Genomic DNA, 14,891 nt, shown 5'->3' on the forward strand with positions numbered 1-14,891 from the left:
ATGTGTCCCTAGTATCTGCACATGAAAAGGTAGGACAGTCCTATCTGTTTATGTGCAGAAACTCCGCACTCATACAGATACGACTCGGAAATACCTTTGTGAATAGCAAACAATTGTAAACTTGCACCGAAGTTTATAAGTTTACCGTTGTGAATCAGGCCCTCAGTGAATGAGCTAGTGTGCACTTTATCTGGTCTGAAATGTTGTTTTATGAGTATTCCTATCAATAAAGGCGAAGGGCAAACTAATGGGGCTTTGTCCTGAAATAAGAATTTTCTTCTCACACTGCACACGTCATTCATATCACAATATGTAATGAATGTCTGCATAGATTTCAGAATAGTGGCTTAAAAACTAGGTTATCCACGTTTGCCACACAACGCCCAAAAAACATTGAAAAGCACACTTGTAAAACACAGCATTGCCAAATCAGTTTTATTTTATTAGAATATTTTAAAATATATACCTATTTGCTCAAACAAGACTTTTATATAATTAACAGGTAGACTTAATATATAAAAAATAGTATACATTAAATTAAGGCACGCGATTCTGCAACTGATGCCTAGTTTCATAGAGTCTATTTTCACTTAGGAAAAAATATTTCCTGAAAATTATCACTGCTGAGAAAAGTGTATTTTTTATACGGCAGTAAGGGTTGTAGCGTGCTTTGCACAGGAATGAACTACAGATGTATGCCTGCATACCCGGAGGCATTTATTAGGCTTTGATTCAAAATAAAACAAGCATTGGAGAGAGCCAAAAAGTCTGGCCTTTAATATCCAATGGCAGTGCTCCGGCCTTTGCTAGGGCTCGTTTTCTTTGGTATCATCTATTATTAGTTTACTGTTTGAAGAAGGCCGAAAAGTTGGTTTCAACAGGCTCACCATCTTGTAAATGTAAAGAATGGGAAAGCATGGCAAAGACGTTCAAAGAGCGCCTCCAATGAGAGCACAGGCAGCTATCTTTATATTTTATGCTTTTTTGCCACCATTTGTCATTACGTTACCACTCTAAGATGGTCAACTGTTTTACAGCAACGCACCGGTCACCTTGAAAATATATAGAATGAGAAAAAAGGATTCAATTATGGTTGCCAAAGCAAATGGTAGCGAGTGACCGAGTGGCTAATAGTTTAGGGTGCTGTCAGATTGTAGCAAAAGGAAAAAAAGGTTAACGTTTTAAAAAAGTAAAAAATCATGTTTTTTAAGGACACATTAGCTCACCAGCCCTGGCACAGAAGGTGCTTTTATTTTGGTGGACGTTTACATTGTGCACAAGCAAAATGTAGTCACTAGTTGCGAGGGGAGCGAATGGCTGAACTGGGCTGACCCAGTCTCACCACGCTGTATGCTTTGGTGGGTGCAAGCAAAATGTGAATGACACTTTACCTGACCCCAGTGACAGAAGATGCTGACCCAAAACCCCTTCATAGCATGTATGATTTTTGCAGCACCGTAGGATTCTGACAGGGCTAAAGCTTTATATCAAAGAGTACGTTCTCGATCCTAGAACTTGATTCAGATTTTTTGCGTCTCTATCCTGCCTCCTACAGAGCGGCGCACATAACCAACCAGAAGAGAAGGTATTTAAAAGCAATTATAGTCGAATTTGAGTTTCACTTGACGTCCGTTTGGGGAGGAACACGCTGTGCAACATTTTGGGTATGTATTTCAGTCAAACAAATAAGACTGTTGCTCTCGCTAGTGACTGGTGGCGTCATACAGCTGAGGTCTCGGAAGAACCGAGGCGAATATCTGCGCTGTTCGTAGGTTCATGTTTTCCAAACGTCTCGCCTTCTTGTTCTGTATCCTCTTTCTGATTTTGATGATGGATTTCGATAGACAAGACGTAGGTGTACGCGCCAATAATTCCTCCGACCATAGGAGCCACTACGGGAACCCACCACCAATTGTTTCCAGCACTGCAATTAAAAATACATCACGTTATTATTGCTTTATATAATAGGTAGACCGTAGCAAAAATTGTATCTTCTTAAATCGTGTTCCATGGCAGCCATGCATAATGATTTCTGTGATGCTCCGGTGTAAAATGGAGACGGTTAAAAACCAGTGGAATCTGAATTACCAAATTAAATTGATGTGTCCATGCCAGTTAATTTATGTGGTAAGTGGCCCGTTTTATGGGAGAGAGGGGCATATTTACAAGAAAGTAGTGCAGCGGACTGTATTCGCCACTTTTCCTGCGTCTTCCTGTGCCCCCCTAATGACACCATGGTTGCGCTGTATTTACAGTACGGCACACCATGGCGTTCGTTACCACAACAGCGTCAAATTGTTTGGTGCTGTTTTGCCGCTTTGCTGCACTAGTGCCAAAAATGTTGGGGCTAGTGCCGCAAAGCACAGGGAGGCCCATAGACCAACACAGAAGAGTCAAATTAAAGCCTGCCTTGGGTAGGCGTTAAAAATGATGGAAAAAATGGCGCAATGATATCCTGTAAATTTCACTGCACCATTTTTTTGGGCCTCCCTTTGGGGGAACTCCCCCGTTGCAAACATTATGCCTGGCACAGGCATAATGTGGCCCAAGGGGTTACAAACTGGCTCAATGCATGCATTGCAGCACTTTGTAAATACGGCTTGGGGGAATGTCCTCCTTAACGCCGCCTTAGCGTAAAATAAATGACGGCAAGGTGAGGCAAGGCGGCGGTAGGGGCTTGTACATTTGCCCCAGAATGTCAAGCCATCTCACTACTTATACCGTCAGGTACAGTGTGTACCGGGTGCAGAATTGCCTCTCCCTAGCGAAGTCTGCCATGAGAATGGAAGCGAGCAAAGTAATACTGCATGTGTTGTCACATTTCGAGCCTCAAAACTATTAGAACTGCAAATGTCTTTGGCAGAGGTTCCCTTAAATTCTGCCAAAGAAGCAGAAATGCCTGTGGTGGAAGGTGAACTCCTGCTTTCTGATAAGTTAGAGCAATGGTCATTCTTATCTACTCAATGTGGCTGTAAATTGCTTATGACCTTTAACAGCTAAACCAAGGCCCATATTTATACTTTTTTAGCACCGCATTTGCGCTGCTTTTTAACGCAAAATTGGCGCAAACTTACAAAATATAATTGTATTTTGTAAGTTTGCGCCGCTTTTGCGTCAAAAAATGACGCAAATACGGCGCTAAAAAAGTATAAATATGGGCCCAAATGTCACCAAAAAGAAAATCAGTCTGAAGGAAAGAAACAGTTCTGCCTAAATAGACAAAGAGGAGGAAGGAGAAGGAAAAATAATGGATGCACTAGATTGTGCGACACGTGAAAGTATGATACAATTTAGGTAGGAAAGGGGGATTTGATCTTAACACTATCTTATCAGCAAATACCTTTATGAAAGGATCTATTGCAGAGAAAGCCTATAGCTCTCCCAAACTATGTCCTGAATAGATACCTCAGAACAACCGAAAGTTTACCCATTGATTTTTGCCCTTTCAGATCTCTTACTACACACCACTGGAACACTTTAACTTAGGCAGCCTGCTTCGAACTTCACAGAAATTATTTTCTTTCCTTTCATACAAACAATAGCAATAAATGCAAAAACTGACAATTTTAGCCTTGAAAATGTCTGGTGTGGATGAAACACATGTTGGCTGTCAATTGAATACCTGGCAAAGTACTGAATTCTTTGACATCGTTTGATATACACTGTACCCATGAAAGCAGATACAAAACCTTCAGTGGTATTCACCTACGCGTTTAATGGACAATGGCCCATTTATGTCTTTTTGACATTGGTTCCTAGGGTGCACTCCAGCATATTTAAAATGCAACGCATGATGGGCTGCTGCTGAGATTTTTCAGAGCTATGTTTTCCCTGACCAGGAAACTTGCCTTGAAATGTCTGACCAGTCCCATTTGGTCTGGATGCCCAATATCTACGATAACCATGTACAGAAAGAAAAAGGCAATTGTGGTATAACTATCACACTTCCCACCCACTCAAAATAAAGTTATAACAGAAAACAATGCTCATTTACCATCATCACATAAGTCACCACGATGTAACTCAGCAGGACTTTGAAACCGGTGACCGTAGCTCAACTATATCATACTATCAAACTATCATAGAGAACGCCGACGACTACAGCAGCATTACAATACTTGTAGGATTTATCATGGTCCAAGATTCAATTTACACTTTGGCGGCGGAATAAGAAAACTGTGCTTGTTTCTCAGATTATATACAAATTTAAACCTTAGCCAAATCATCTGTCGGTTGTGAGAAAGTATGTTACTATCAGGTTGGGCATTTCAGGCTTATTATCCGAAAGGATTGATTAGTTAGGCTTCTGTGCAACATTTCCGAGCTCCAGACTTTAGAGATATAGCCTTGAAAAAGTTCAAGTTGGGACAAAACATGTGGTTTAATCATCTCTAACTTGTCATTGGCAGAATCATCTTTAAACTGTTATTACTGGACTTACTGTATTGAAGGTTTGACTGCATCAAGACAAAGTAAAAGAACAAATCATCATTTTAAATGAATTCTGGTCTTTTTTTTTTTTTTTTGATAAGCATAAAAATACTGTTCAATGTTTTTAGACTGTGACATTACTATTGACCAGGGTGCCTTCTTACAGATCACTTCAATTGCTAGAATTGATTGAAAAACAAAAGCAAAGAGTGTTCTGTTATCAATTCTATGAACTTCGATAACCAACTGCTACTAAAAGGAGGCCGGATAGGAGCAAGTAATTTATGGTCATTCACTAATTTCCCTACTAGCTTCTCCATTTGGTGGCCAAACAACTTAGAACCATTAAAGGGCAAATGCCTCAAAACCACCTTTCGAGAACCGGCAGCCTTTCAGGCTTCCAACCACAGACAATGCCTTGGTCCACAAATAATCCATCATACAATAATACAGCTAGGTATCCAATGTGTTGTTCTATTATGGAAAGTCAAGGTGTGTAATCTTTCAATTGCTGTAGCTCCTCCGGGATAAATTGAAAATCTCTCAAAAGTGAGTCAACTGTGTACGTTGTGTACTTTTCCTTAAAACAAAGTCTGATGATCCACAAGACCTTTTTGTTGCACCTTCATTTTCTATCTACTGGGTTAGCAGGTTCTACATCATATGAGATAATTGTACCCTGAGAAGAAATGCCAGCCATAGAAGATATCTCCTTGCCAAATACCTCAGAAAACTAGCTTTCTCTATGTCCAACCATTCATTTCACAATACCTTTTTTTCCTTCTGTACTAGCAGCAACTCTGGTGATTTTCTTCTTAAGCTTGAGATTGAGGGATGCCTCAATGCTGAATAAGTTCGGGTAACTCAGCACCTTATACGGATCTCCCTCTTTCCTACACCTTGTCTTCCGAGGTGTCAATGGCCTGACTCACTGCAGGGTCACTCATAATTCTTTTAGCAGGAGGAGGATCTTCCCTATCCTGAAAGGTTGCTTCCACTGCTTTATTTATCATCTCCTGGAGCAACTCTGTAGAAACTTGACTGTGGCTGTCTGGAACCACAATAATCCTCCTTCCCTGAGGCTGCAGTCTCCACATGCTTCTGTTTAGCTGGAGGCGTTTTTAGTTTCATACTGCTTTTAGTACTCATACTAGAAGAAGGAACTGTTTAGACTGCTTGCATTTTCTGTCCAGGGACACAGCCTCATTTATAAAGTAGAAGGAATGGAATTGCTGCCATCTTAGGATCAGGACTCGGTCCCTAAGACCACAGGAGCACTGATCTGACTTGTACTGACGAGGTAAGCGAGAGCTTAAAATAGGAAGTGTGATCACTGGTGCATTATTCTGCTTTTATATGAGAGAATAGCCCTCAGCTATTTCTGGGGTGTGGCTCTCTTACAAATGAGCAAACCACTGTGACCACTAATCGCTATGTGTAGTGGCACGAAAAAACAGTTCTTGCTGTCATAAACTTTAGCATGCATTTCTGACTCACTGGGAATAAATATGATAAAAAACTAAAACATGAAACAAACTTACCTTACAGGTGAGGAAGTACTTCAAGGTTGATATCTGTAGGACCTGGCTTTTTGACAGGGTCATCCCCAAACTTTTTGCCTCCTTCCTCCTATTTTTTCTGACCTGTTGTTGTTGGCTTTTGACCGCTGGGCACATTACCACTGCTAACCAGTGCTAAAGTGCATATGCTCTCTGTGGAAATTGTACTGTTGATTGGTTTATCCATGATTGGCTATTTAATTTACTTGTAAGTCCCTAGTAGGGTGCACTATATGTGCCTAGGGCCTGTAGATTAAATGCTACTATTGGGCCTGCAGCACTGGTTGTGCCACCCACTTCAGTAGCCCCTTAACCTTGTCTCAGGCCTGCCACTGCAAGGCCTGTGTGTGCAGTTTCACTGCCACTTCGACTTGGCATTTAAAAGTACTTGCCAAGCCTAGAACTCCCCTTTTTCTACATATAACTCACCCCTAATGTGTGCCCTAGATAACCCGTAGAGCAGGGTGCCGTGTGGGTAAAAGGCAGGACATGTACCTGTGTAGTTTATATGTCCTGGTAGTGTAAAACTCCTAAATTCTGTTTTACACTACTGTGAGGCCTGCTCCCTTCTTAGGCTAACATTGGGGCTGCCCTCATACATTGTTGAAGTGGCAGCTGCTGATCTGAAAGGAGCAGGGAAGTCATATTTAGTATGGCCAGAATGGTAATACAAAATCCTGCTGACTGGTGAAGTTGGATTTAACATTACTATTCTAGAAATGGAACTTTTAGAAAGTGAGCATTTCTTTGCACTTAAATCTTTCTGTGCCTTTCAATCCACGTCTGGCTAGGTTTAGTTGACAGCTCCTTGTGCATTCACTCAGACACACCCCAAACACAGGGTACTCAGCCTCACTTGCATACATCTGCATTTTAAATGGGTCTTCCTGGGCTGGGAGGGTGGAGAGCCTGCCCTCACAAAAAGGACTGCCACACCCCTTACTGGGACCCTGGCAGACAGGATTGAACTGAAAGGGGACCTGGTGCATTTCTTAGCCACACTTTGAAATCACCCCCACTTCAAGGGCACAATTTAGTATAAAACAGGGCCTCTGCCCTACCTCATCAGACACTTGCTGGAGAAGAAACCTGAACCAGAAACTACATCCTGCCAAGAAGAACTGCCTGGCTGCTCAAAGGACTCACCTGTCTGCTTTCTACAAAGGACTGCTGCCTTGCTGTTGGCCTGCTGCCTTGTTGAACTCTTGTCTGGCTGTAAAAGGGCTCTCCAAGGGCTTGGATAGAGCTTGCCTCCTGTTCCCTGAAGTCTCAGGACCAAAAAGACTTATCTTTTTAATTTCGGACTCCTCGTGCGCATAAAATTTCGACGCACAGCTTGCTCCGTGGCGAGAAAATCGCTGCACACCGACGCTGCTTGACGTGGCGCCTACGGGGTGGCCAGAACTTTGACGCACGGCCTCGCATAGACAACGCCGCCCGACTTCCAGAGGGGAAATCGACGCAACGCCTGCCGTGAGAAAGAAAATTCCACGCACAGCCTCACGGAACGCTGCGCAGCCAGAAAACAAGCCGAAGAATCCACGCACAGACCCTGGGACATCTGGTAATCCCGCAATCCATAGAAGGAGACGGTCCGCATGCCGGAAAATGATGCATGACTTCCCCGAGTGAAAAATAACGACGCAAGTCCATGTGGGAAGGGGCGCAACCGACGCACACATCATTTTTCCTCCCGTAGAATGACGCACGTCTCCCCGCGTGAAAAATAATGACGCAAGTCAGTGTTTGAGGGGGCGTAACCGACGCACACACCATTTTTCCACGCATCTCCTCTTCTGCAGCCCTCTGTGGAGATTTTCCACTCCAAACCAGGTACTTTGTGCTTGAAGGAGACTTTGGTTGCTTTTTAAAGACTTAAGACACTTCATATAACTTTTTAGTGATATCTTTACAAATTCATACTGCATCCTTGATTGTTTTGACCTGCAAATACCCAGATAAATATTATATATTTTTCTAAACACAGTGTGGTGTATTTTTGTGGTGCTATATTATGTTATTGTATGATTTATTGCACAAATGCTTTACACATTGCCTTCTAAGTTAAGCCTGACTGCTCGTGCCAAGCTACCAGAGGGTGGGCACAGGATAATTTGGATTGTGTGTGACTTACCCTGACTAGAGTGAGGGTTCTTGCTTGGACAGAGGGTAACCTGACTGCCAACCAAAAAACCCATTTCTAACATTGGTGATCAGCGGTGAGGATAGGACTTGTATTTGTGCAGTGACATACAGTAGCTAAGTATATCACTACCTACCCACAGTTGAAGGTCAACTTGATTTTTCATCTTTTTGCTTTTGGTTCTCTGATGTCCTCCTGGCTATATTATTGATATTTTGGACTTTGGATTTTGGTTTTTGCCTGTGATACCTTATCAGATTGAGAATGGGTATCTACCGTGTGTCATTCTTTGTGCCTACTGAATCCCTCACTAAGGCTGACCTAAGGAGGCTTTGCAGAAAATGAGGACTTCCTATGTCAAGGAGATCTACTAAGATGGAACTGCTAGATACCTACATAACCTGGGGGGAAGAAAGATTGGCAGAGGAAGAGGCAGCAAAAAAACTAATGACTAAGTACTCCTCAGATGAGGAGGAGGACTGCTCAGATGAGGAGGAAGACTACTCAGATGAGGAAAGAGAACCAGTGAAAAATGAATGGCTCCTAGAGGCAGAGTGGTCGCTAGAGGAGCTAGATGACTTTATTGAAGAGCCCTAGCCCTGGAAAAAGAAAGGATTGCAGCTCAGGAGCTGAGCTGTGAAGAGCAGAAAGTGGAGGCCGGAAGGGCTGAGTCCAGTTCAGATGGTGGCAGCAAAAATCTTCCATCCAGTACAGTTGGAGAAGGGCACAGGCCCAGAGATGTGGTGCCCAACTTGAAGAAGGGAGTTGACACACCCAGGCGGTTCAAGAGTATGAGGTAGTTCCTGTTATGCACAGAGTCCCTGAGAAGGATTGGTGAACTGGCACGGGGAGTCATATTCCTACTGGGGGGAGGGACACTTTACTGGCTCTAGAAGAGAGTGACAGGGAAAAGGGTTCCCCCCTGGTGGACGCCCTGGATATAGAGTGTGGAGACATCCCAGAAGAGTATGGGTTGAGTGTCAGGGACCGTCAGATACTGTCTCACCAGTCTCAGGAGGGTGATATAGAGTGCTTTTTCAAGGCTGAGTCACTGGATGGTTGGGTGAAGGGTACTGTGGTTAATACATGTGAAGAGCAGAGTGATGTAATTGCTGGAGAAAATTTGTCTGGTCCTTATTTTCCAGAGCTACGCCAACACCAGGTGGAGTGTGAGTTCTCTGACCCCAGGGAGCTTACAATGGAGGCAGACTTCTGGGTGAATACCAGAGAGTCTGAAGAGGCATTTGGGGGTGCTCCTGAAGGGAGTGGTCTAGGTGTTTCCCAACAAAGTGAGGTGGGAGAGGATTGTAGTGTCCCAGGTAGGTCCCAGGTCCTAGAGGGTTCCATGAGGGAACACCAGGAGGGAAGCCTAGCCAGTACCATAGGGCCACCTGTTGAGGGCGGCCCGCAGTGTCAGAAGAACTTGGGGGGGTGACTGTAGCCAGCATCCCACCAGTTCTGGTGTCTGGCAGTACCACTCCTAGGGAGGGGGTGCAGAAGTCCAGACAGAGGGTTGAGAGGGGGTTGCAGACCCCAGTGGAGGTCCTGGAGAGTCAGGGGTCAGCTCTGAGAACAGAGCCCCCCAGGAATGACCCAGGTGAAACCGTTTCTGGTTTGGGGGAGATCCAGACTCTGCCGGATGGGCAGAGGTCAGGAGACCTGCACCAAGCAGACTCTTGTGTGGCCCTTGGGGTCGGTATCTCCCTTGTGGGGGGGGTGAGTGTGCCCCCAAGGAAGTCCTGGCATGCCAGGCAATTGTTCAACCTCAGGGTGGTGACTCTGGGTTGGATAACCAGGTTCAGAGGTTAAACTCTGACCTGGTGGGGGGTAGGTGTGCCCCCTAGGAAGTCCTGGTGTGCCAGGCAATGATTCAACCTCAGGGTGATGACTCTGGGTTGGATGACCAGGTTCAGGGGTTAAACTTTGACCTGGTGGGGGGTAGGCGTACCCCCCAAGAAGTCCTGGTGTGCCAGGCAATTGTTCAACTTCAGGGTGGTGACTCTGGGTGGGATGGCCAGGTTCAGAGGTTAAACTCTGACCTGGTGGGGGGTAGGTGTGCCCCCCAGAAAGTCCTGGTTTGCCAGGCAGTGATCCAGTCTGAGGGTACAGACCCTGGGCTGGAAGACCAGGTTCAGGGTGTCCCCCCGGACCTGGAGGGAGGGGCTACTGATAACAGTGCCCCTACCATGTTGTCTTCTGAGGAGGCCACTCCTAGTTGGAGGGTGCTGGACCCCAGAAGGGAGGGCAGGGGGAGGGAAGCCTCACCCCGGGCCCTAGTCCAACCTGAAGGTACAGACCCCAGGTTGGAGGGCCAGTTGCAGGTTAACAGCCCTGCACTGGTGGAGGAATGGTGCAGGACGGCTTCTTTAAGCACCCTGACTATGTTGGACTCTGGGGGTACCACTCCAGGAGGGAGGGTACAGAGCCTCAGAGGGGAGGACCAGGTGCAGGCTGTCATCCCTGACCTGGTGGAGGGGAGCGTGGTTTAAGGGTGCCCAGCACCTGGGGCTACCGCCCCCCACTCTCCACAGCCACAGTGGTTAGAGAGCTTTGAGAGGCCTGGGGCCTGGCTCTCATCCCTGACAGCTGTCAGTAACCACTGTGGCTTGCTGTCCTGGTGGACAGAGTTATCCCTGGGGAGGGGACAAGTGTCACACCCCGGGGGTAGAGTGGGCAACACCACTGTGTTGGTCCTGGTGGTACCACCCTGCTCCTGGGATACGTCTGTGAGCAAAGTAAGGTTAGGTGCTGTACAGATGGTATCCACAGGTAAGGAGAAAGGTTCCCCATGGGTTGGCTTAGTGGGTCCTGAGAGTGTGTACAGAGGGATCCAATTGGAGTCAGGAAGGCGAAGAACTGGTTCATGCCCCTGCTGTTGTGGGCCTGGGTCCTTGTTCTGTTGCCTCAAACAGGGAAGTACATCAAGATAGTGATTGTTCTCCCCTGGCTTTAGGCTGGTAGGGGGTCATGTTGGACCTGGCTTTTTGACAGGGTCATCCCCAAACCTTTTGCCTCCTTCCTCCTATTTTTTCTGACCTGTTGTTGTTGGCTTTTGACCTCTGGGCACTTTACCACTGCTAACCAGTGCTAAAGTGCATATGCTCTCTGTGTAAATTGTACTGTTGATTGGTTTATCCATGATTGGCTATTTAATTTACTTGTAAGTCCCTAGTAGAGTGCACTATATGTGCCTAGGGCCTGTAGATTAAATGCTACTAGTGGGCCTGCAGCACTGGCTGAGCCACCCACTTCAGTAGCCCCTTAACCTTGTCACAAGCCTGCCATTGCAAGGCCTGTGTGTGCAGTTTCACTGCCACTTCGACTTGGAATTTAAAAAGTACTTGCCAAGCCTAGAACTCCCCTTTTTCTACATATAAGTCACCCCTAATGTGTGCCCTAGGTAACCCCTAGAGCAGGGTGCTGTGTGGGTAAAAGGCAGGACATGAACCTGTGTAGTTTATATGTCCTGGTAGTGTAAAACTCCTAAATTCGTTTTTACACTACTGTGAGGCCAGCTCCCTTCATAGGCTAACATTGGGGCTGCCCTCATACATTGTTGAAGTGGCAGCTGCTGATCTGAAAGGAGCAGGAAGGTCATATTTAGTATGGCCAGAATGGTAATACAAAATCCTGCTGACTGGTGAAGTCGGATTTAATATTACTATTCTAGAAATGGCACTTTTAGAAAGTGAGCATTTCTTTGCACTTAAATCTTTCTGTGCCTTTCAATCCACGTCTGGCTAGGTTTAGTTGACAGCTCCTTGTGCATTCACTCAGACACACCCCAAACACAGGGTACTCAGCCTCACTTGCATACATCTGCATTTTGAATGGGTCTTCCTGGGCTGGGAGGGTGGAGGGCCTGCCCTCACACAAAGGACTGCCACACCCCCTACTGGGACCCTGGCAGACAGGATTGAACTGAAAGGGGACCTGGAGCATTTCTTAGCCACTCTTTGAAATCACCCCCACTTCAAGGGCACAATTCAGTATAAAACAGGGCCTCTGCCGGCCCTCATCAGACACTTGCTGGAGAAGAAACCTGAACCAGAAACTACTTCCTGTCAAGAAGAACTGCCTGGCTGCTCAAAGGACTCACCTGTCTGCTTTCTACAAAGGACTGCTGCCTTGCTGTTGGCCTTCTGCCTTGCTGAACTCTTGTCTGGCTGTAAAAGTGCTCTCCAAGGGCTTGGATAGAGCTTGCCTCTTGTTCCCTGAAGTCTCAGGACCAAAAAGACTTCTCTTTTTCATTTGGACTCTTCGTGCGCCGAAAATTTCGACGCACAGCTTGCTCCGCGGCGAGAAAATCACCGAACACCCACGCTGCTCGACGCAATGCCTACGGGGCGGCCGGAACTTTGACGCACGGCCTCGCATGGACAACGCCGCCCGACTTCCAGAGGGGAAATCGACGTTACGCCTGCCGTGAGAAAGAAAATTCCACGCACAGCTTCGCGGAATGACGCACAGCCGAAAAAACAAGCCGAAGAATCCACGTGCAGACCCTGGGACATCTGGTAATCCCGCGATCCATAGAAGGAGACGGTCCGCATGCCGGAAAACGACACACATCTTCCCCGAGTGAAAAATAACTACGCAAGTCCGTGTGGGAAGGGGCGCAACCGACGCACACACCATTTTCCCTCCCGTAGAACGACGCATGTCTCCCAGCGTGAAAAATAATGACGCAAGTCAGTGTGTGAAGGGGCATAACTGACGCACACACCATTTTTCCACGCATCTCCTCTTCTGCGGCCCTCTGCGGAGATTTTTCACTCCAAACCAGGTACTTTGTGCTTGAAAGAGACTTTGGTTGCTTTTTAAAGACTTAAGACACTTCATATCACTTTTTAGTGATATCTTTAGAAATTCATATTGCATCCTTGATCGTTTTGACCTGCAAATACCCAGATAAATATTATATATTTTTCTAAACACTGTGTGGTGTATTTTTGTGGTGCTATATTATGTTATTGTATGATTTATTGCACAAATGCTTTACACATTGCCTTCTAAGTTAAGCCTGACTGCTCGTGCCAAGCTACCAGAAGGTGGGCGCAGGATAATTTGGATTGTGTGTGACTTACCCTGACTAGAGTGAGGGTTCTTGCTTGGACAGAGGGTAACCTGACTGCCAACCAAAAACCCCATTTCTAACATTGGTGATCAGCGGTGAGGATAGGACTTGTATTTGTGCAGTGACATACAGTATCTAAGTATTTCACTACCTTCCCACAGTTGAAGTTCAACTTGATTTTTCATCTTTTTGCTTTTGCTTCTCTGATGTCCTCCTGGATATATTATTGATATTTTGGACTTTGGATTTTGGTTTTTGCCTGTGATACCTTATCAGATTGAGAATGGGTATCTACCGTGTGTCATTCTTTGTGCCTACTGAATCCCTCACTAAGGCTGACCTAAGGAGGCTTTGCAGAAAATGGGGACTTCCTATGTCAAGGAGATCTACTAAGATGGAACTGCTAGATACCTACATAACCTGGGGGGAAGAAAGATCGGCAGAGGAAGAGGCAGCAAAAAACCAAATGACTAAGTACTCCTCAGATGAGGAGGAGGACTGCTCAGATGAGGAGGAAGACTACTCAGATGAGGAAAGAGAACCAGTGAAAAATGAATGGCTCCTAGGGGCAGAGCAGTCGCTAGAAGAGCTAGATGACTTTATTGAAAGGGCTGAGGCAGCAAGAGCCTTAGCCCTGGAAAAAGAAAGGATTGCAGCTCAGGAGCTGAGCTATGAAGAGCAGAAACTGGAGGCCGGAAGGGCTGAGTCCAGTTCAGATGGTGGCAGCAAAAATCTTGCATCCAGTACAGCTGAAGAAGGGCACAAGCCCAGAGATGTGGTGCCCAACTTGAAGAAGGGAGTTGACACACCCCAGGCGGTTCAAGAGTATGAGGTAGTTCCCGTTATGCACAGGGTCCCTGAGAAGGATTGGGGAACTGGCACAGGGAGTCATATTCCTACTGGGGGGAGGGACACTTTACTGGCTCTAGAAGAGAGTGACAGGGAAAAGGGTTCCCCCCTGGTGGACGTCCTGGATATAGAGTGTGGAGACATCCCAGAAGAGTATGGGTTGAGTGTCAGGGACCGTAAGATACTGTCTCACCAGTCTCAGGAGGGTGATGTAAAGTGCTTTTTCAAGGCTGAGTCACTGGATGGTTGGGTGAAGGGTACTGTGGTTAATACATGTGAAGGGCAGAGTGATGTAATTGCTGGAGAGCATATGTCTGGTCCTTATTTTCCAGAGCTACGCCAACACCAGGTGGAGTGTGAGTTCTCTGACCCCAGGGAGCTTACAATGGAGGCAGACTTCTGGGTGAATACCAGAGAGTCTGAAGAGGCATTTGGGGGTGCTCCTGAAGGGAGTGGTCTAGGTGTTTCCCAAACAAGTGAGGTGGGGGAGGATTGTAGTGTCCCAGGTAGGTCCCAGGTCCTAGAGGGTTCCATGAGGGAACACCAGGAGGGAAGCCTAGCCTGTACCATAGGGCCACCTGTTGAGGGAGGCCCGCAGTGTCAGAAGAACTTGGGGGGGGGGTGACTGTAGCCAGCATCGCACCATTTCTGGTGTCTGGCAGTACCACTCCTAGGGAGGGGGTGCAGAAATCCAGACAGAGGGTTGAGAGGGGGTTGCAGACCCCAGTGGAGGTCCTGGAGAGTCAGGGGTCAGCTCTGAGAACAGAGCCCCCCAGGAATGACCCAGGTGAAACCGTTTCTGGTTTGGGGGAGATCCAGACTCTGCCGGATG

The 14,891-nt window shown here is 46.4% G+C and overlaps 1 protein-coding gene across 1 annotated transcript in view; it reads right to left on the reverse strand.

The window, feature by feature from the left end:
• Window positions 1-416: 416 nt before the first annotated feature.
• Window positions 417-14,891, reverse strand: part of LOC138283891 (aquaporin-9-like) — a 194,078-nt gene continuing 179,603 nt past the window's right edge. The window contains exon 6 of the mRNA XM_069222096.1: window positions 417-1,924. Within this exon, the coding sequence (XP_069078197.1) occupies window positions 1,720-1,924 (205 nt within the window). The 3' untranslated portion in view covers window positions 417-1,719. The remainder of the gene's footprint in view (window positions 1,925-14,891) is intronic.

This window comes from Pleurodeles waltl, chromosome 3_1 (genome assembly GCF_031143425.1).
Source record: "Pleurodeles waltl isolate 20211129_DDA chromosome 3_1, aPleWal1.hap1.20221129, whole genome shotgun sequence".
In the NCBI taxonomy this organism is placed as follows: domain Eukaryota; kingdom Metazoa; phylum Chordata; class Amphibia; order Caudata; family Salamandridae; genus Pleurodeles; species Pleurodeles waltl.